Source organism: Oncorhynchus mykiss, chromosome 11 (assembly GCF_057628025.1).
Source record: "Oncorhynchus mykiss isolate SJ-2025 chromosome 11, ASM5762802v1, whole genome shotgun sequence".
Lineage (NCBI taxonomy): Eukaryota > Metazoa > Chordata > Actinopteri > Salmoniformes > Salmonidae > Oncorhynchus > Oncorhynchus mykiss.
This window is the reverse complement of record NC_143032.1, coordinates 74,430,001-74,452,403: the sequence shown is the minus strand read 5'-3', so window position 1 is coordinate 74,452,403 and position 22,403 is coordinate 74,430,001. Positions and strand designations below refer to the sequence as shown.

General features: G+C 44.6%; 1 protein-coding gene across 2 annotated transcripts in view; it reads left to right on the top strand.

Moving 5' to 3' along the window:
* The first annotated feature begins 1,064 nt into the window (after positions 1-1,064).
* Positions 1,065-22,403, top strand: part of LOC110536359 (ATP-binding cassette sub-family A member 2) — a 129,674-nt gene continuing 108,335 nt past the window's right edge. For both annotated transcript variants that reach the window (XM_090189155.1, XM_036936262.2), the window contains exon 1: positions 1,065-1,922. In XM_090189155.1, the coding sequence (XP_090045281.1) occupies positions 1,857-1,922 (66 nt within the window). In that variant the 5' untranslated portion in view covers positions 1,065-1,856. The remainder of the gene's footprint in view (positions 1,923-22,403) is intronic.

The following is a 22,403-nucleotide window of genomic DNA, read 5'->3' as shown; positions in this document are numbered from 1 at the left end:
CCAGTTTTTGCCCAGTGGGGGGGGGTTCAGTTCAACCAGTTTTTGCCCAGTGGGGGGGGGGGGGGGGGGGGGGGGGGGGGGGTCAGTTCAACCAGTTTTTGCCCAGTGGGGAGGGGGGGGGGGGTTCAGTTCAACCAGTTTTTGCCCAGTGGGGGGGGGGGGGGGGGGTTCAGTTCAACCAGTTTTTGCCCAGTGGGGGGTTTCCAATAGGAAAGACCAACGTCTTGACTGTTTGACAAGGGTGACACTGATTTTGAAGTCGCAGGCAGGGCTAACTCATCACTAGACTGTAAACCCGACTCACGTCTGTTACATATTGGCAAAGAAAAATACATGAGTTTGAAACTCTGTTTTTTGGGGTGTGGATGGTACTGTGCCATTATTACTGGCATATACAGAATGTATTCACACCCCTTGACCTTTTCCAGATTTTATTGTGTTACAGCCTGAATTTAATATTGACTAAATTGAGATGTCAGGTCACTGGCCTACACACAATACCCTATAATGTCAAAATATAATCATCTTTTTATAAATCTTTACAAAGAAATAGAAAATTAAAAGCTGAAATTACTTGAGTCAATAAGTATTGAACCCCTTTGTTATGGCATGCCTAAATAATTCAGGATCAAACATTTTCTTAACAAGTCACATAATATGTTGCAGGGACTCTGTGTGCCATAATGATTTTGAATGACTACCTCATTTCTGTACCCCACACATACAATTACATTGTGTTCAGACAGTATTCATACCCCTTGACTTATACCACATTTAGTTGTTACAGTCTGAATTCAAAATGGATTAAATATTATTTTTTTTCTCACCCTTTCTACACACAATACCCAATAATGACAAGGTGAAAATATGTTTTTAGACATTTTTGCAAATTTATTGAGAATGAAATACATAAATATCTCATACATTTTTTTTACCGAATACAACAATGCAGTTAAAAAAAACAAGTGTTAAGTAAAAAATAGATAAGTAAAAAATAATATATATATAATATATAATCAGTAATAACGGAAACCGGAAACCGTTATTACGTTTACATCCAGAGCGATTTACAGGAGCAATTAGGATGAAGTTCCTTGCTCAAGGGCACACCGATTTTTCACTAAGTCATCTCAGGGATTCAAACCAGCGACCTTTCAGTTACTGGCACTACACTATTCAATGCAACATTTTGGGAACAATTTGGGGACAAATCTAAAATTCTACAACTACAGTCTATCCTATTGGGATCGTTGAGACTGTCAATATACATTACCCTGGGATAAATATGTTACATTTATGGACCTACACCTATAAAGAATAGGTTTTAGGCTGTAAGAACAGTCATTTGTCAAATCATACAAGGTAACTTTGTGTTCCAATTTGCAAGAGGAACAGTAGCCTAGCCTTAGTATAGGGTGCGCGAGAAGACATACTGTCTGTAGCGCCGTCTCCGCCCACTATACTGCACGATGGTGATATATATCCCTATATCGATGGTTCTATGTTCATTCTAACGCATTACTTTAGAACCGTTTCAATTGGATGCTTCTGTATTTTTCCGCCGATGGTGATATCATACAGAATATCAGCCACGCTTGCCACTGAATTACAGCTTGTCCTATTTAGCCATCTAACCACAAGGCAGTGGCAGAAAACAGTCGTCTCGTTCAGAGAAAGAGCGAGAGAGAGAGAGCTGTGAAATGGGCATATAAACCTGTATCAAGCATATTATCTAAATTGACATTTAAATACATCGGAATGGCTTGTAATCCATGACCAAAAATCCACCCCACTAAACAGTAATTTAATTACCGGTATCGTAATTTGACCGTAATTAAAACCTCGAGCCTGTGGAGATGGGATTCCTCCACCAGCTACATCTTCTGTTGTGGAAGAATGTGTCTTTGAAGAGAAGAGGACCGGTAAGGAAACATTTTCTTTTATATTATTAGATAACAATTACAATATAGGGGTGCTTAGAAATATGGGACATTAGCTTAAATAGGCTACTGGTTGTGCGCTTGGAAAACATCCCCGAATGTCAGTGCGTGATCAGACGGGCGTCGGTCTACAGAATTCGGTTGCTGCTACTGCATTGCCTTTATTTGAGGCTGGCATGATATTCACTGGGCACACACTGGTTGAATCAACGTTGCTTCCACCAACGTGAAATAGACATTGAATTGACATCTGTGCCCAGTGTTGTGCCTTCATCAGTTCCCAGACATTTCAGTTCAAGAAATGTCATGTTTTTTTGTGACAATTGTAGACTAATTTGCGCTGCCATAGTTTCCAAGGTGTTTGGATGTGTTATACCACCAGGTTTACTAGACGTGTATTCACAGAAAACCGAACAGGTTGTTGTGTGCATAAACTCCTCATAACCTCTCATGCTTATCAGAACATCATGCAAAGCGCTAGAGAAGATGATGTAAACACACATTAATGCCAATTTTTAATTGCGTCTCATTATGGTGCTGTCAGAATATGTGAGGTGCATTCGGAAATTATAACTGATTCAATTCAAATAACAAAATAGTATTACTATCAAAAGGTGCATAAGTGTAGCCTACGTAATTGCTTATTCATCTATCTACTGCATGTATGTGGGTCTTTTGGTTATGCACCTGCCTCACATGTAGCCTAGGCTACCTGACAGACAATGACAGGAAGGACACTGAGAATGTGGCCCGCTGGTGCTCAAAGTCTTTAAAATAAACATTATGTTCAGTTTTTACCATCCAATATATATATATATATATATATATATATATATATATACCAAAGTAGTAGAGATATATATATCTAAAATCTGTAGATACATTTGGGAGGGGCATTTTCACAGAGGGGGCAGGTACCCTGGCACCTGTAGACCTCTATCTGTGCGTTGGCCTGCAAAGAAGATGATCTGAGGTCCTCTACAAGGACACCAGAGATAATGGACCAGAATCTCAGATATTCAGGGCTCTGACACATTTTTATGTAATGTCTGTATTACACTCTTATACACTCTGGATCGAACCAAAAATAGTTATATTTCTTTCTTCATACATGGCACCCTTAAAGGTTCTATATACAACCCTTTTTTAGGGTTATGTGTTCAGAAGCCCAGTGGCTCTTCTTCACCAAACCAACATTGGTTTCATATAGAACCCTTGGGTTTCATATAGGGTTCTATATGGAACCAATTTCAGTTCTAAATAGAACCTTAAGGGGTGTCATATATGAAGAAAGCACCCTTTTTTTGGTAGAACCATTTTTGGTTGTATCCAGAACCTTTGTTTCTAAGACTGTATGTCAAACCTTGACTAGTGAGGTCATGTGTGGTGGATTAGACTCTACTACTTTGGTATAATGGTGGACATGTATGGTGGATTAGACTCTACTACTTTGGTATAGTGGTGGACATGTGTGGTGGATTAGACTATACTGCTTTGGTATAGTGGTGGACATGTGTGGTGGATTAGACTCTACTACTTTGGTATAGTGGTGGACATGTGTGGTGGATTAGACTCTACTACTTTGGCATAGTGGTGGACATGTATGGTGGATTAGACTCTACTACTTTGGTATAGTGGTGGACATGTGTGGTGGATTAGACTCTACTACTTTGGTATTGTGGTGGACATGTATGGTGGATTAGACTCTACTGCTTTGGTATAGTGGTGGACATGTATGGTGGATTAGACTCTACTACTTTGGTATAGTGGTGGACATGTATGGTGGATTAGACTCTACTACTTTGGCATAGTGGTGGACATGTATGGTGGATTAGACTCTACTACTTTGGTATAGTGGTGGACATGTATGGTGGATTAGACTACTACTTTGGTATAGTGGTGGACATGTGTGGTGGATTAGACTATACTACTTTGGTATAGTGGTGGACATGTATGGTGGATTAGACTATACTACTTTGGCATAGTGGTGGACATGTATGGTGGATTAGACTCTACTACTTTAGTATAGTGGTGGAAATGTATGGTGGATTAGACTCTACTACTTTGGTATAGTGGTGGACATGTATGGTGGATTAGACTCTACTACTTTGGTATAGTGGTGGACATGTATGGTGGATTAGACTCTACTACTTTAGTATAGTGGTGGACATGTATGGTGGATTAGACTCTACTACTTTGGCATAGTGGTGGACATGTATGGTGGATTAGACTCTACTACTTTGGCATAGTGGTGGACATGTATGGTGGATTAGACTCTACTACTTTGGCATAGTGGTGGACATGTATGGTGGATTAGACTCTACTACTTTGGTATAGTGGTGGACATGTGTGGTGGATTAGACTCTACTACTTTGGTATAGTGGTGGACATGTATGGTGGATTAGACTCTACTACTTTGGCATAGTGGTGGACATGTATGGTGGATTAGACTCTACTACTTTGGTATAGTGGTGGACATGTATGGTGGATTAGACTCTACTACTTTAGTATAGTGGTGGAAATGTATGGTGGATTAGACTCTACTACTTTGGTATAGTGGTGGACATGTATGGTGGATTAGACTCTACTACTTTGGTATAGTGGTGGACATGTATGGTGGATTAGACTCTACTACTTTGGTATAGTGGTGGACATGTATGGTGGATTAGACTCTACTACTTTGGTATAGTGGTGGACATGTATGGTGGATTAGACTCTACTACTTTGGTATAGTGGTGGAAATGTATGGTGGATTAGACTCTACTACTTTGGTATAGTGGTGGACATGTATGGTGGATTAGACTCTACTACTTTGGCATAGTGGTGGACATGTATGGTGGATTAGACTCTACTACTTTGGTATAGTGGTGGACATGTATGGTGGATTAGACTCTACTACTTTGGTATAGTGGTGGACATCAGCAACATGGACATGTGTTACACAATGTTACAATTTATGTCAGATTAGTAACACAGCAACATTTAGGCTCCTGGGAGGCCCTGTCCAATAATATCATTCTTCTGCACCACAGATCTATTTAGCCAGAATAGGTAGTCCTGCTAACAGATGTGTATGTGACCAATAACATTTGATTAGATTTGATTTGTTTTCCAGGGAGTCCTGGGATCCACAAAAACAACAAAAACATACCATTATTGACTAAAAAACACCGGATTACACCATAGCATTTTATCAGACAATGGTTTTCATGTGGGATCGGGGCCAGAAGATTCCTCATAATGGATGGTGCCTTTGACAAACTCGGTCCTGCCCCCCCCCCCCCCCCCCCCCCACACATTTTTTCGCCCTAGCACTACACAGCTGATTCAAATAATCAAAGGTTGATGACGAGTTGGTTATTGGTTATTAGTGCTAGGGCCAAACCCAGAACGTGCCCTCAGTGGGGGCCAGAGGACCGCGTTTAGGAAACCATGATCTAGACTATAGACAGCACCTGACAAACTTTTGATTTTGGAGTAAACTACCTCTTTAGTGGACAGTGTAAAGTACCTACTTTAAAGCCTAATGACCCAAAGTGCTATTTTTATCATCAATAAATAGTGCCTGTTTATAGTAGCGTAGTCTGCAGAGAACACTATCTATTTCCATTTTACAGCCTTTCCATTTACAGCAGTTGGGGATTTTGCCTAAAGATCTTTATAGGACATATACACCCTGTTCCATTAGGTTCAGACTTCTTTTCTACAGGCAATGTAGAGCGCTGTCCACACTGGTTACCTTGATCCTAAAGATGCTTCGTTTTGTCCGTCATCCATCATGATGTCGCCGCCCTTCACTTGTTGTGTGCTATATTTAGCTATGGGTCCCCTTCAGATAGTACATGCAGGATCTGTCCCAAATGGCATACTATTCTGTTTATAGTGCACTATTTTTTGACCCTATTCCCTATACTATAAATGTTGTGCACTACAATAGGGAATAGAATGCCATTTAGGACACAGTCTTAGTGAAGACTTCAGATAGGTTTCCTGTAGTACACTAGGGTTGCCTCAGAGTAATAATAGTATCAGTTACGTCATCCTGTACATTTATTATCATGTAGTCAATCTGGACCTGCTGGGGCTGAGGAAGATGCAGGTTTATTATCATGTAGTCAATCTGGACCTGGTGGGTCTGAGGAAGATGTAGGTTTATTATCATGTAGTCCATCTGGACCTGCTGGGGCTGAGGAAGATGTAGGTTTATTATCATGTAGTCCATCTGGACCTGCTGGGGCTGAGGAAATGTAGGTTTATTATCATGTAGTCCATCTGGACCTGCTGGGGCTGAGGAAGATGTAGGTTTGTTATCATGTAGTCCATCTGGACCTGCTGGGGCTGAGGAAGATGTAGGTTTATTATCATGTAGTCCATCTGGACCTGCTGGGGCTGAGGAAGATGTAGATTTATTATCATGTAGTCCATCTGGACCTGCTGGGGCTGAGGAAGATGTAGGTTTATTATCATGTAGTCCATCTGGACCTGCTGGGGCTGAGGAAGATGTAGGTTTATTATCATGTAGTCCATCTGGACCTGCTGGGGCTGAGGAAGATGTAGGTTTATTATCATGTAGTCCATCTGGACCTGCTGGGGCTGAGGAAGATGTAGGTTTATTATCATGTAGTCCATCTGGACCTGCTGGGGCTGAGGAAGATGTAGGTTTATTATCATGTAGTCCATCTGGACCTGCTGGGGCTGAGGAAGATGTAGGTTTATTATCATGCAGTCCATCTGGACCTGCTGGGGCTGTGGAAGATGTAGGTTTATTATCATGTAGTCTAAGGAATATGTCTATAGCATTAGCCAAGTGGATTGATTGGTGGGTTCTTGGAACAGGCTAGTCAGCAGTAGTCTGGAGCAGGGGCATGGTCTCTATCTTAATTACTGAGTCCTATTGTAAATCCTTTGGCTTTGACCCAAATAACTCCCTATTCCCATGGCCCATAAGGAATAGGATGCAATTTGGGAGTGTCGACTCTGTCAGTGCAAAATGTGTGTGAGAACATTTAATGATTTACTCCCTTTTACTGTGTTTTCAAAAGTACCTGAAAGGTCTTTATTTACATAGCAACCAACTGACGCCACTGTGAAGTCCATGGTTCATTGTTTTGTTTGCTATCTGCCTGACAGCCATCATAGTGCAAGCCAGAAAAAATGTGTGCTTATTTCCTAGGCAAAACAATGTGTGTAGAGGCGTAATGCAATTACCACAACATGACTTCATCCCTTTGTTGTACATACAGTACAGGAAGGTCAAATGTCTGTAGTGTCAACCTTTTAACTCCTCTTCCTGCCTGTCAATCATTCCTCCTGTCTGTCAACTCCTGCATTGATCTCTGAGGTGGAAAGCAGACACATGTTTATGTTAGTCCTCAGAGAGAGAGAGAGTGAATAAGGGGGAGAGAGAGATAGAAAGGGAGAAATGAAGTGAACAGAAAGGGAGAGATAACGGAAAGGGAGAGAGAACAGAAAGTGAGGGAGAGAGAGAGAGAACAGAAAGAAATAGAGAGAGAGAGAGAAGGAAAGAAAGAGAGTAAGAGATAAAGCGAAGTGTGGTCAAAGTCGAAAGAGTGTGAGGGAGAGAGAGAGTGAGGGTAGTCAAAGCCAAGTGAGAGTGAGGGGGAGGGAGAGAGAGAGGGTGGGTGGGTGGTCAAAGCTAAGAGAGAGAGAGAGAAAGTGGGTCAAAGCCGAGAGAGAGTGAGAGAGAGAGGGTTGGTGGTCAAAGCCAAGAGAGAGGGATGATGGTCAAAGCTGAGAGAGAGAGAGAGAGAGAGACACTGTATATATATATAATATGACATTTGTAATGTCTTTACTGTTTTGAAACCTCTGTATGTGTAATGTTTACTGTTAATTTTTGTTGTTTTTCACTTTATATATTCACTTTGTATGTTGTCTACCTCACTTGCTTTGGCAATGTTAACACATGTTTCCCATGCCAATAAAGCCCTTGAATTGAATTGAATTGAGAGAGAGCGAGAGAGAGAGAGGATGGTCAAAGCCGAGAGAGAGAGAGAGAGAGAGAGAGAGAGGGAGAGAGAGAGAGAGAGAAAATAATAAATAGGATAAAGCCCCTTGAATTTAATTTAATTGAGAGAGAGAGGGTGGTCAAAGCCAAGAGAGAGAGAGAGAGAGAGAGGGTGGTCAAAGCTGAGAGAGAGAGAGAGAGAGGGTGGTCAAAGCCGAGAGAGAGAGACGGTGGTCAAAGCCAAGAGAGTGAGAGAGAGGGTGGTCAAAGCCGAGAGAGAGAGAGAGAGGGTGGTCAAAGCCGAGAGAGAGAGAGAGAGAGAGTGGTCAAAGCCGAGAGAGAGAGAGAGAGACAGTGGTCAAAGCCGAGAGAGAGAGAGAGAGAGAGAGAGAGAGAGAGAAAGAGGGTGGTTAAAGCGAATAGGGAGATGCTGGTCATATCCGAGAGATGGAAAGGGTGTTCAAAGTGGAGCTTGAGAGAGAGGATGGACAATGCCAAGAGAAAGAGGGTGAGGGTGTTCAAAGCCAGGAGAGAGAGAGGGTGCTCAAAACCAAGAGAAAGAGGGTGAGGGTGTTCAAAGCCAGGAGAGAAAGAGAGGGTGCTCAAAACCAAGAGAAAGAGGGTGAGGGTGTTCAAAGCCAAGAGAGAGAAAGAGGGGGTGGTCAAAGCTAAGAGGGAAAGGATGGTCAAAGCCGACAGAGAGAGGGTGACAAAGACATAAAGTCGGAGAGAGGATTGTCAAAGCCAAGAGACAGAGAGAGAGGGTGGCCGAGAGAGAGAGGGAGAGAGACAGCGAGAGAGGGTGGTCAAAGCCGAGAGAGAGAGAGAGAGAGAGAGAGAGAGAGAGAGAGAGAGAGAGAGAGAGAGAGGATGACAAAAGCTAAGAGAGAGAGTGAGTGAGGGTGAAAGAGAGTGAGAGAGGGTGGTCAAAGCTAAGAGAGAGAGGGGGTCAACGACGAGAGAGAGAGAGAGAGAAAGAGGGTGGGTAAAGCGAATAGGGAGATGCTGGTCATACCCGAGAGATGGAAAGGGTGTTCAAAGTGGAGCGAGAGAGAGAGGATGGTCAAAGCCAAGAGAAAGAGGGTGAGGGTGTTCAAAGCTGAGAGAGAGAGGTTGCTCAAACCGAGAGAAAGAGGGTGAGGGTGTTCAAAGCCAAGAGACAGAGAGAGAGGGTGGCTGAGAGAGAGAGAGAGAGAGAGAGAGAGAGGGTTGTCAAAGCCAAGAGAAAGAGGGTGAGGGTGTTCAAAGCCAGGAGAGAGAGAGGGTGCTCAAAACCGAGAGAAAGAGGGTGAGGGTGTTCAAAGCCAAGAGACAGAGAGAGAGGGTGGCCGAGAGGGAGAGAGAGAGCAAGAGAGGGTGGTCAAAGCCGAGAGAGAGTGAGAGAGAGAGAGAGAGAGAGAGAGAGAGAGAGAGAGAGGGTGGTCAAAGCCAAGAGAAAGAGGGTGCTCAAAACCAGGAGAAAGAGGGTGAGGGTGTTCAATGCCAGGAGAGAAAGAGAGGGTGTTCAAAGCCAAGAGAGAGAGAGGGGGTGGTCAAAGCTAAGAGGGAAAGGATGGTCAAAGCCGAGAGAGAGAGGGTGAGAGAGACATAAAGTCGGAGAGTGGATTGTCAAAGCCAAGAGAGAGAGGGGGTTGTCAAAGCCAAGAGACAGAGAGAGAGGGTGGCCTAGAGAGAGAGGGAGAGAGACAGCGAGAGAGGGTGGTCGAGAGAGAGAGGGAGAGAGACAGAGAGAGAGGGTGGTCAAAGCCGAGAGAGTTGTCAAAGCCGAGAGAGAGGGTGGTCAAAGCTTAGAGAGAAAACCTCTTAAACCACCACCCTGCCTGGTACAGCAGCACCAGCTCTCCTACCTCACCACCCTGCCTGGTACAGCAGCACCAGCTCTCCTACCTCACCACCCTGCCTGGTACAGCAGCATCAGCTCTCCTACCTCACCACCCTGCCTGGTACAGCAGCACCAACACTGATGACCTAGTTATCCCAGGCAGGCACTCAGCATCCCTGAATGATTGGCCGCACTGAGGCAGGCAGAGCTGGCTAGGTATCTATGGATACAACAGAGAGAGTGAGGGGAGAGGGAAATAGAGAGAAATAAAGAGTGGGGAAGGAAAGGGGGAGCGAGAGTAAGAGAAAGAGGGAGAGCTAAAGTGAGAGGGGAAGAGAAAGAGAGGGAGGAGAGAGAGGGGGGGTAGAGAGAGGGAGAGGGTTGTCTCCAACCAAGGAGGGCCTACAGCAGCACCTAGATCTTCTGCACAGATTATGTCAGACCTGGGCCCTAACAGACCTGGGCCCTGACAGACCTGGGCACTGACAGACCTGGGCCCTGACAGTAAATCTCAGTAAAACAAAAGTAATGATGTTCCAAAAAAGGTTCAGTTGCCAGGACCACAAATACAAATTCCATCTAGACACCGTTGCCCTATATCAGTGGTTCCCAAACTTTTTATAACATTCAACCTCCAGCGCACTCTCAAATGTTTTATGTCTAGCACCATATTAATGTCTAGCACCAGGGTCAGCGCACTCTCAAATGTTTTTTGACATCATTGTAAGCCTGTCACACACACACTATACGATACATTTATTAAACATAATAATGAGTGTGAGTTTTTGTCACAACCCGACTCGTGGGAAGTGGCTCTTATAGGACCAGGGCACAAATAATAATATAATAATAATCATCTTTACTTAGCCATCTTACATTTGAAACTTTATTTGTTAATCTACAAATGGTGAATAACCACAGGTTAATGAGAAGGGTGTGCTTGAAAGGATGCACATAACTCTGCAATGTTGGCTTGTATTGGAGAGAGTCTCAGTCTTAAATCATTTTCCACACACAGTCTGTGCCTGTATTTAGTTTTCATGCTAGTGAGGGCCGAGAATCACCTCTCACATAGGTGCGTGGTTGCAAAGGGCATCAGTGTCTTAACAGTGCGATTTGCCAAGGCCGGATTCTCTGGCAGTGGCTTCTGTTTAAATTCAATTTTCACAGAACCTCTTGTTGCAATTTTGATGAGACTCTCTTGTTCTGATATCGGTAAGTGGACTGGAGGCAGGGCATGAAAGGGATAATGAATCCAGTTGTTTGTGTCATCCATTTTGGGAAAGTACCTGCGTAATTGCGCACCCAGCTCACTGCTTTTCTATATCACATTTGACATTGTCCGTAAGCTTGAGTTCATTTGCACACAAAACAATCATACAATGATGGAAAGACCTGTGTGTTGTCCTTGTTAATGCAGACAGAGAAGAGCTCCAACTTCTTAATCATACCCTCAATTTTGTCCCGCACATTGTATATAGTTGTGGAGAGTCCCTGTAATCCTAGACTCAGATCATTCAGGCGAGAAAAAACATCTCCCAGACAGGCCAGTCATGTGAGAAACTCGTCATCATGCAAGCGGTCAGACAAGTGAAAATTATGGTCAGTAAAGAAAACCTTAAGCTCGTCTCTCAATTTAAAAAACGTGTGAATACTTTGCACCTTGATAACCAGCGCACTTCTGTATGTTGTAAAAGCGTTACATGGTCACTGCCCATATCATTACATAATGCAGAAATGCACCATCAGTACAGACACCAACACATCCATCAGTACAGACACCAACACATCTTGATCACCAAAGTCAATTTGATGTCACAAAGCTGTCCAGTACTTTAAAAATATCCTCTCCTGTTGTCCTGGTGTCCTGGTTTCCAATGGTTTGCAGAAGAGGATGTCTTCCTTAATTGATCCCCCATAAATGTAACGGACATATACCAGGATCTGTGCCAGTCCCGCCACCTCTGTTGACTCATCCAGCTGTAACACACATATACCAGGATCTGTGCCAGGCCCGCCACCTCTGTTGACTCATCCAGGTGTAACACACATATACCAGGAGCTGTGCCAGGCCCGCCACCTCTGTTGACTCATCCAGCTGTAACAGACATATACCAGGAGCTGTGCCAGGCCTGTTGACTCATCCAGCTATAACAGACATATACCAGGAGCTGTGCCAGGCCTGTTGACTCATCCAGCTGTAACACACATATACCAGGGGCTGTGCCAGGCCCTCCATGTCTGTTGACCTATCCAGCTATAACACACATATACCAGGAACTGTGCCAGGCCCACCACATCTGTTGACTCATCCAGCTATAACAGACATATAACAGGAGCTGTGCCAGGCCCTCCACGTCTGTTGACCTATCCAGCTGTAACACACATATACCAGGAACTGTGCCAGGCCCACCACATCTGTTGACTCATCCAGCTATAACAGACATATACCAGGAGCTGTGCCAGGCCTGTTGACTCATCCAGCTGTAACACACATATACCAGGGGCTGTGCCAGGCCCTCCACGTCTGTTGACCTATCCAGCTGTAACACACATATACCAGGAACTGTGCCAGGCCCACCACATCTGTTGACTCATCCAGCTATAACAGACATATACCAGGAGCTGTGCCAGGCCCTCCACGTCTGTTGACCTATCCAGCTGTAACACACATATACCAGGAACTGTGCCAGGCCCACCACATCTGTTGACTCATCCAGCTATAACATACATATACCAGGAGCTGTGCCAGGCCTGTTGACTCATCCAGCTGTAACACACATATACCAGGAGCTGTGCCAGGCCCTCCACGTCTGTTGACCTATCCAGCTGTAACACACATATACCAGGAACTGTGCCAGGCCCACCACATCTGTTGACTCATCCAGCTATAACACACATATACCAGGAGCTGTGCCAGGCCCTCCACGTCTGTTGACCTATCCAGCTGTAACACACATATACCAGGAACTGTGCCAGGCCCACCACATCTGTTGACTCATCCAGCTATAACACACATATACCAGGAGCTGTGCCAGGCCCACCACGTCTGTTGACTCATCCAGCTGTAACAGACATATACCAGGAGCTGTGTCAGGCCCACCACATCTGTTGACTCATCCAGCTGTAACACACATATACCAGGAGCTGTGCCAGGCCCTCCACGTCTGTTGACTCATCCAGCTGTAACGGACATATACCAGGAGCTGTGCCAGGCCCTGTTGACTCATCCAGCTGTAACAGACATATACCAGGAGCTGTGCCAGGCCCTCCACGTCTGTTGACTCATCCAGCTGTAACACACATATACCAGGAGCTGTGCCAGGCCCTCCACGTCTGTTGACTCATCCAGCTGTAACGGACATATACCAGGAGCTGTGCCAGGCCCTCCACGTCTGTTGACTCATCCAGCTGTAACAGACATATACCAGGAGCTGTGCCAGGCCTGTTGACTCATCCAGCTGTAACGGACATATACCAGGAGCTGTGCCAGGTCCTCCACGTCTGTTGAGTCATCCAGCTATAACAGACATATACCAGGAGCTGTGTCAGGTCCTCCACGTCTGTTGACTCATCCAGCTGTAACAGACATATACCAGGAGCTGTGCCAGGCCCTCCACGCCTGTTGACTCATCCAGCTATAACAGACATATACCAGGAGCTGTCTGTTGACTCATCCACCTGTAACAGACATATACCAGGAGCTGTGTCAGGCCCACCACGTCTGTTGACTCATCCAGCTGTAACACATAGAATTCACTGGCTTGTATGCGAAGCAGTAATTATTTCAAAACATCTCCTGCCATGTCACTGATGTGTCGTGAAACAGTGTTGTTTGATGAAGTAATTGTCTGTATAGTTTTTTTGTCCTGTTCCCCCAGCATTGTCCCGGTCATAGCCGTGGCAGCAGGAAGAAGGAAGTCCTCTACAATAGAATAGGGCTTGCCTGTCCTAGCCACTAGGTAGCTCATCATACAAGACGCTTCTAGCACCTTCTTATTAATGTTGCTTTTATTCATGTCTTACTTCTCAAAAGTCGTCTTAATTCTCGTGGTTTATTTTTCAAATGGGCATGTTATGTTTCTAAATGTCCGTGCAAGAGTGAAGGTTTCATTGAGTTGTGAGATAGTACTGTTGCACATCTAACACACTGTGGCTGAGGAAAGGCACTACTCCCAATATAAGTGAACCCCAAATCAATGTAGTTCTCATCATATTTGCGCCTCTTCGATGATCCAATGACCCTGTCTGTTGTTTGGTGCTTTCCTGGGTAAGGGGTCAGTAGCTCTTCAGCTGTATCAGATTCACAACTGTCAGTGTCCATGTTAGCTGGGCTAACAACAAATGTAGAATTACTGATGCTAGCATTGGATGTGCTCGTTGAAGGAGAACAACTTGTGTCGTCGACAGGTGTAGGTATAGTACTGCTGGTAGTAGCAGTACTACCAGTAGAGCTGGTATGTGTCTCTATGGACGCAGGCCTTACTTTATAAATAATTTATACATTTTGGACAAACGGAATGAGCAGCAGCTACGTTTGGAATTCCCGCGAGAGAGTAACGGTTAATGTGATTGGATGTTAATTATTTGACTAGGCTACCTGTATTTGACACTGTGTTTTTATTTCACTGAACACTAGATGGTTTCATTTTTCAGATGTTTTTAGCAGTGAAACGAGGCTACTCAAGTGAGAAAAGAACCTCACCCAAATGTATAGCCCCATTGGAAAATATAGATGGACTGTTTGAAAATTCACAAAATGGGACAAACACGAAATTGATACCTTGCATGCAGAATTCTGCAAAAAGATCCTTTGTGTACAACGTAGAACACCAAATAACGCATGCAGAGAAGAATTAGGCCGATACCCGCTAATTATCAAAATCCAGAAAAGTGACGTTAATAAGTTCTACAACCACCTAAAAGGAAGCGCTTCCCAAACCTTCCATAACAAAGCCATCACCTACAGAGAGGTTAATCTGGATAAGAGTCCCCAAAGAAAGCTGGTCCTGTTCACAAACACAAACAGACCCCACAGAGCCCCAGGACAGCAACATAACCAGACCCAATTAAATCACGAGAAAACAAAAAGATTGTTACTTGTCACATTGTAAAGAATTAACAAAAAAACTCAGCATCTGGAATGCTATTGGGCCCTAAACAGAGAGTACACTGTGTCAGAATACATGACTACTGTGACTGACCCAAACTTAAGGAAAGCTTTGTACAGACTCAGTGAGTATAGCCTTGCTATTGAGAAAGGCCACTGTAGGCAGACCTGGCTCTCAAGAGAAGACAGGCTATGGAAAGGGAAATAGGGGATACCTAGTCAGTTGTACATCTGAATGCATTCAACTGAAATGTGTCTTCCACATTTAACCCAGCCCCTCTGAATCAGAGAGGTGCTGGGTGCTGCCATGTGCACACTGCCCACAAAATGAGGTGGAAACTGAGCTGCACTTCCTAACCTCCTGCCAAATGTATGACCATATTCCAGACACATATTTCTCTCAGATTACACACGTCCACAAAGAATTAGAAAACAAATGCAATTTTGATAAACTCCCATATCTACTGGGTGAAATTCCAGTGTGCAATCACAGCAGCAAGATTTGTGACCTGTTGCTACAAGAAAAGGGCAACAAGAAAATGTCCCTTTTGTACTTGAACTATTTGTGTAATGTCTTTATTATTTTATAACTTTTGTGAGTGTAATGTTTACTGTTAATTTGTATTGTTTATTTCACTTTTGTTTATTATCTAGTTCACTTGCTTTGGCAATGTTAACATTGTTTCCCATGCGAATAAAGCCCTTAAATTGAAAATAATTTGAATTAAGAGGGAGGGAGGGGCAAAGACAGGGAGTGAGAGGGGTAGAGGGAGGGGGGAGAGAGAGGGGTGCGTTTGGAGACTAAGGAAGAGAACGAGGAAGAGAACCACCCGACAGATAAGAGAGCACGCAACAACTACAGAGGAGAAAGTTAACTGGCTGGCCAATGAATTATAAATGCTATCTGTAAACTCTAATGGACTAGCACTGCAGCAGCTCATAGAGGCTGTGGATGTTAGACATGGGCTATCTCTGTATGCTGATCTCACAGCAGGGACTCAGACAGGAGAGAGAGAGATGGAAGTTGGTTTGGAGGACCAGTACTGTACGTTCCTGATGTGTACTGCTGCAATCCATTATCTAGTCTCTCTCAAAAGACTTGCACGCAGATACAGCAGCTCTGATGAGAGATGAACATTATCCCTCACCACCATTATCCCTCATCACCATTATCCCTCACCACCATATCCCTCATCACCATTATCCCTCACCACCATATCCCTCACCACCATATCCCTCATCACCATTATCCATCACCACCATATCCCTCATCACCATTATCCCTCACCACCATTATCCCTCACCACCATATCCCTCATCGCCATTATCCCTCACCACCATATCCCTCATCACCATTATCCCTCACCACCATTATCCCTCACCACCATATCCCTCATCGCCATTATCTCTCACCACCATATCCCTTACCACCATTATCCCTCACCACCATATCCCTCATCACCATTATCCCTCATCACCATATCCCTCATCACCATTATCCCTCACCAGATAGTGTGAGCTCATGAATGATGTCCATGAGTCCTGACTAGAGCTTTCAGAATGATTTGGCCCAACCTGAAGTGGCTGTAAGGTATACATACGTCTGTCTGTCTGTCTGTCTGTCTGTATGTATGTATTGTATTTCAGCCACTGAAAAAAAATATCTCATCAATGTCATTCAAGTGAAATGACAAATTCTTAAATGCTTTTACACGCTCCATTTGTTTTGATTTACTGCATCTTTAAAAATAAAAAAATCAAATAGAAACAGTTGAAATATAGAAGTATTGAATTAGGACTATTTCAGAATATATTCAACAAGTCAGAAGAGAACACCTGCAAGCACTACGATAACTTTTATTCACCAAAGGGGATTTCTACATTCCTGGATGATCCAATTGTTTGAATATCCAATTACTTGAGGATTTTAATTGCCATCTTATTCTAATTGAGATGACTGTGGAATATTACTGTTCAGTGTGTGATTCATTGAATTGTTACTTCAGCCCGAGGCTGTATTTGATGTTTAACTATCTATTTTTTTATGATTTAGAAAAAAAATGAATTGCTTGATAACAGTTGGGACCATATGGTACCTGAGCCTTAGTTGCCATTACAAGGATGACGGCACTTGCTGTAGTCTGTATTGATGCTGTTTGTTACTGTAATTAATATGCTTTATGATGCAGCATGATAAACACACACAGAGACAGCTTTATGGCTGATTGATAACACAACCAGTAAACATGGCATTGCAGTACCTCTTCTAGTGGCTCACACCTGTCCTGGTCCATGCAGTACCTCTTCTAGTGGCTCACACCTGTCCTGGTCCATGCAGTACCTCTTCTAGTGGCTCACACCTGTCCTGGTCCATTCAGTACCTCTTCTAGTGGCTCACACCCTTCCTGGTCCATGCAGGGCCTCTCTAGGACTAGACGTTGGACTATCTCAAGCCTGACACACACTAACATGGTCCATGCAGGGCCTCTCTAGGACTAGACGTTGGACTATCTCAAGCCTGACACACACTAACCTGGTCCATGCAGGGCCTCTCTAGGACTAGACGTTGGACTATCTCAAGCCAAGAGAGAGAGAAATTAGTAGTCATAGTCTTTCTCCTGTTGTAACTGTGCATGTGTGTGTGGGTTTATGCATGGATGTGTATGTGCGTGTGAGTATGTGTGTGCATGCTTTCGTGTGTGTGTGTTGTGTCCCTGTTGTTGTGCATGGCTCCTTCCCCAGTCCTGCTGTGTGAGCCACCTGTTTGCTGTTACAGATCTGTGGGCAGTAAAAATGCTCTCATGCCAACTGAGACCAGCCTTGACAGAGATGGCCTGCGTGCGTGTGTTCGTTTATTGATCATCATCATCACCATCATCAGTATGGTCATCATCATTAAGTGAAAATATCAATATGCTCACATCCACACTACAGAATGTAAACTATAGGCCTGTATCTCTTTCTATTTTTCTGCATCTCTCTCTCATCTCTCTTTTCATGTGTTCTGTCTCTCCCTCCCTCTGCTCTCTCCCTCCCTCTGCTCTCTCCCTTCCTCCTATCACTCCCTCCCTCCCTCCCTCCCTCCCTCCCTCCCTCCCTCCCTCCCTCCCTCCTTTCTCTCTCTCCCTCCCTCCCTCCCTCCCTCCCTCCCTCCCTCCCTCCCTCCCTCACTCCGCTCTCGTTCTCCCTCTCGTTCTCCCTCTCTCTCTCCCCCTCCCTCCCTCCCTCCCTCCCTCCCTCCCTCCCTCCCTCCCTCCCCCTCCCTCCCTCCCTCCCTCCCTCCCTCCCTCCCTCTTCCTCAGCTCTGTTCCCTCAGCTGTAATCAGGGTGTGTTACTGTTTAATTTAATGGAATGAGAAGTGCTTCCTGTCTCTAGCTAATTTAGTCGTCATGTTTAAATCATACCATATTTACAGCTGCTATGGTAGCCAGGATACAATGTTATTTTTGCTCAAATCATTGCAATTTACCTTCATTGACATGTTTCATTTTCACAATTGATATATAAAACAATTATAATGTGAATGGCAACCGTCATCCAGGTCTGTATCCCAATTGGCACCCAATTCCCTACATAATGCATAGGCCCTGGTCAAAGGAAGTGCAAGGAATAGGTTGCCATTTGGGACGCTACCCAGGTTCATCTGCAGGTGCATTGTCTTGGGTCAGGCTGTTAGAATGACGCCACCGGTCAGAAGACGATGCTGCAGTTGGCTTCCCCTGGGTCGTTCTGAAAGGCAGCAATTTATCCTCGAGAGGGGTTTCTGGCCTACATGTTGCCTGTCTGTTAGATGGATACGACTTTGCGTGACTGTAGAAGGCTAGTTTCTTCGTTCTATGTGTCTGCTGTGTGCAACCGTGTCTCTTCTTATGATAGATGGCCCAGCCTGCAGAACATCTTGTTCACTGTCTGTCCGGTAGAAGGAAGCGGAGAGGAGCTTGTTTGCCAATCTAATGTTGTCTTGTCTCTCTTATGGGGAGTGGAGTGAGATAAAGGGCTGAAGAGGAGAGGAGATTGGAGGAAAGGAGTGGAGAGTGGAGGACAGGAGAGGATAAGAGAGAAGAGAAGAGTGGAGGAAAGGAGAGTTGATTTAGGCCAAAGCTGCAGTGCAGTAGAGTAACTACTCATCTCTCTCTCTCTCTCTCTCTCTCTCTCTCTCTCTCTCTCTCTCTCTCTCTCTCTCTCTCTCTCTCACACACACACTTTATCTCTCTCTCTCTCTCTCTCTCTCTCTCTCTCTCTCTCAAATATTACAGAACCTGTGGAGCCGATTGTTAATTTCTACAATGTGTAACACAAGGCAAGCTCCATAATTGAGAATTTCAATAAGCATTTTTCTACGGCTGGCCATGCTTTCCACCTGGCTACTCCTACCCCGGTCAACAGCACTGCACCCCCAACAGCAACTCGCCCAAGCCTTCCCCATTTCTCCTTCTCCCAAATCCATTCAGCTGATGTTCTGAAAGAGCTGCAAAATCTGGACCCCTACAAATCAGCCGGGCTAGACAATCTGGACCCTTTCTTTCTAAAATTATCTGCCGAAATTGTTGCCACCCCTATTACTAGCCTGTTCAAGCTCTCTTTCGTGTCGTCTGAGATTCCCAAAGATTGGAAAGCAGCTGTGGTCATCCCCCTCTTCAAAGGGGGGGACACTCTTGACCCAAACTGCTACAGACCTATATCTATCCTACCATGCCTTTCTAAGGTCTTTGAAAGCCAAGTCAACAAACAGATTACCGACCATTTCGAATCTCACCATACTTTCTCTGCTATGCAATCTGGTTTCAGAGCTGGTCATGGGTGCACCTCAGCACGCTCAACGTCCTAAACGATATCTTAACCGCCATCGATAAGAAACATTACTGTGCAGCCGTATTCATTGATCTGGCCAAGGCTTTGACTCTGTCAATCACCACATCCTCATCGGCAGACTCGACAGCCTTGGTTTCTCTAATGATTGCCTCGCCTGGTTCACCAACTACTTCTCTGATAGAGTTCAGTGTGTCAAATCGGAGGGTCTGCTGTCCGGACCCCTGGCAGTCTCTATGGGGGTGCCACAGGGTTCAATTCTTGGACCGACTCTCTTCTCTGTATACATCAATGAGGTCGCTCTTGCTGCTGGTGAGTCTCTGATCCACCTCTACGCAGACGACACCATTCTGTATACTTCCGGCCCTTCTTTGGACACTGTGTTAACAACCCTCCAGGCAAGCTTCAATGCCATACAACTCTCCTTCCGTGGCCTCCAATTGCTCTTAAATACAAGTAAAACTAAATGCATGCTCTTCAACCGATCACTACCTGCACCTACCCGCCTGTCCAACATCACTACTCTGGACGGCTCTGATTTAGAATACGTGGACAACTACCAATACTTAGGTGTCTGGTTAGACTGTAAACTCTCCTTCCAGACCCATATCAAACATCTCCAATCCAAAGTTAAATCTAGAATTGGCTTCCTATTTCGCAACAAAGCATCCTTCACTCATGCTGCCAAACATACCCTTGTAAAACTGACCATCCTACCAATCCTCGACTTTGGCGATGTCATTTACAAAATAGCCTCCAATACCCTACTCAACAAATTGGATGCAGTCTATCACAGTGCAATCCGTTTTGTCACCAAAGCCCCATATACTACCCACCATTGCGACCTGTACGCTCTCGTTGGCTGGCCCTCGCTTCATACTCGTCGCCAAACCCACTGGCTCCATGTCATCTACAAGACCCTGCTAGGTAAAGTCCCCCCTTATCTCAGCTCGCTGGTCACCATAGCATCTCCCACCTGTAGCACACGCTCCAGCAGGTATATCTCTCTAGTCACCCCCAAAACCAATTATTTCTTTGGCCGCCTCTCCTTCCAGTTCTCTGCTGCCAATGACTGGAACGAACTACAAAAATCTCTGAAACTGGAAACACTTATCTCCCTCACTAGCTTTAAGCACCAACTGTCAGAGCAGCTCACAGATTACTGCACCTGTACATAGCCCACCTATAATTTAGCCCAAACAACTACCTCTTTCCCAACGGTATTTAATTAATTTATTTATTTTGCTCCTTTGCACCCCATTATTTTTATTTCTACTTTGCACATTCTTCCATTGCAAAACTACCATTCCAGTGTTTTACTTGCTATATTGTATTTACTTTGCCACCATGGCCTTTTTTGCCTTTACCTCCCTTCTCACCTCATTTGCTCACATTGTATATAGACTAGTTTATACTGTATTATTGACTGTATGTTTGTTTTACTCCATGTGTAACTCTGTGTCGTTGTATCTGTCGAACTGCTTTGCTTTATCTTGGCCAGGTCGCAATTGTAAATGAGAACTTGTTCTCAACTTGCCTACCTGGTTAAATAAAGGTAAATAAATAGTGCATGTGAAGTCTCATTTACATAAAGAACCTGCAAGAAATGTCACAAATATTTGTCCGCCAACATGGAGAAATCAAAGAAAAAAAATTCGGAGCAAATATAACTTTTGATCACAGAATTGGAAGCAAAACAAGCCATACTTTTTGGAGCCCTCAGCAATGGCTTGACAAATAAGAGAAAAAGTATTACTTGGGAGCAGGTTAGAGCTGTGGTAAATTCTGCCTCATCTGAGTGCAGAACAGTTAATGAAATTAAAAAGAAATGGTTTGATTTGAAAACATTTGCACAAAGAAAATGATGATCCACAAAATGGATATAAGTGGAACAAGAGGAGGGCAGAGAGACTCTTCACTGTCTGCTATGGACCAGCATACTGTCTGCTATGGACCAGCATACTGTCTGCTATGGACCAGCACATTGTCTGCTATGGACCAGCATACTGTCTGCTATGGACCAGCACATTGTCTGCTATGGACCAGCATACTGTCTGCTATGGACCAGCACATTGTCTGCTATGGACCAGCACACTGTCTGCTATGGACCAGCATACTGTCTGCTATGGACCAGCACATTGTCTGCTATGGACCGGCATACTGTCTGCTATGGACCAGCATACTGTCTGCTATGGACCAGCATACTGTCTGCTATGGACCAGCACATTGTCTGCTATGGACCAGCATACTGTCTGCTATGGACCAGCACATTGTCTGCTATGGACCAGCATACTGTCTGCTATGGACCAGCACATTGTCTGCTATGGACCGGCATACTGTCTGCTATGGACCAGCACATTGTCTGCTATGGACCAGCATACTGTCTGCTATGGACCAGCACATTGTCTGCTATGGACCAGCACATTGTCTGCTATGGACCAGCACATTGTCTGCTATGGACCAGCATACTGTCTGCTATGGACCAGCACATTGTCTGCTATGGACCAGCATACTGTCTGCTATGGACCAGCACACTGTCTGCTATGGACCAGCACACTGTCTGCTATGGACCAGCCCACTGTCTGCTATGGACCAGCACATTGTCTGCTATGGACCAGCATACTGTCTGCTATGGACCAGCACACTGTCTGCTATAGACCAGCACACTGTCTGCTATGGACCAGCACATTGGCAGCGTAATTGGAGAGACCTGTGTTGGGCCGTGTAAGCACTATATTTGGAGTAGTGAGCCG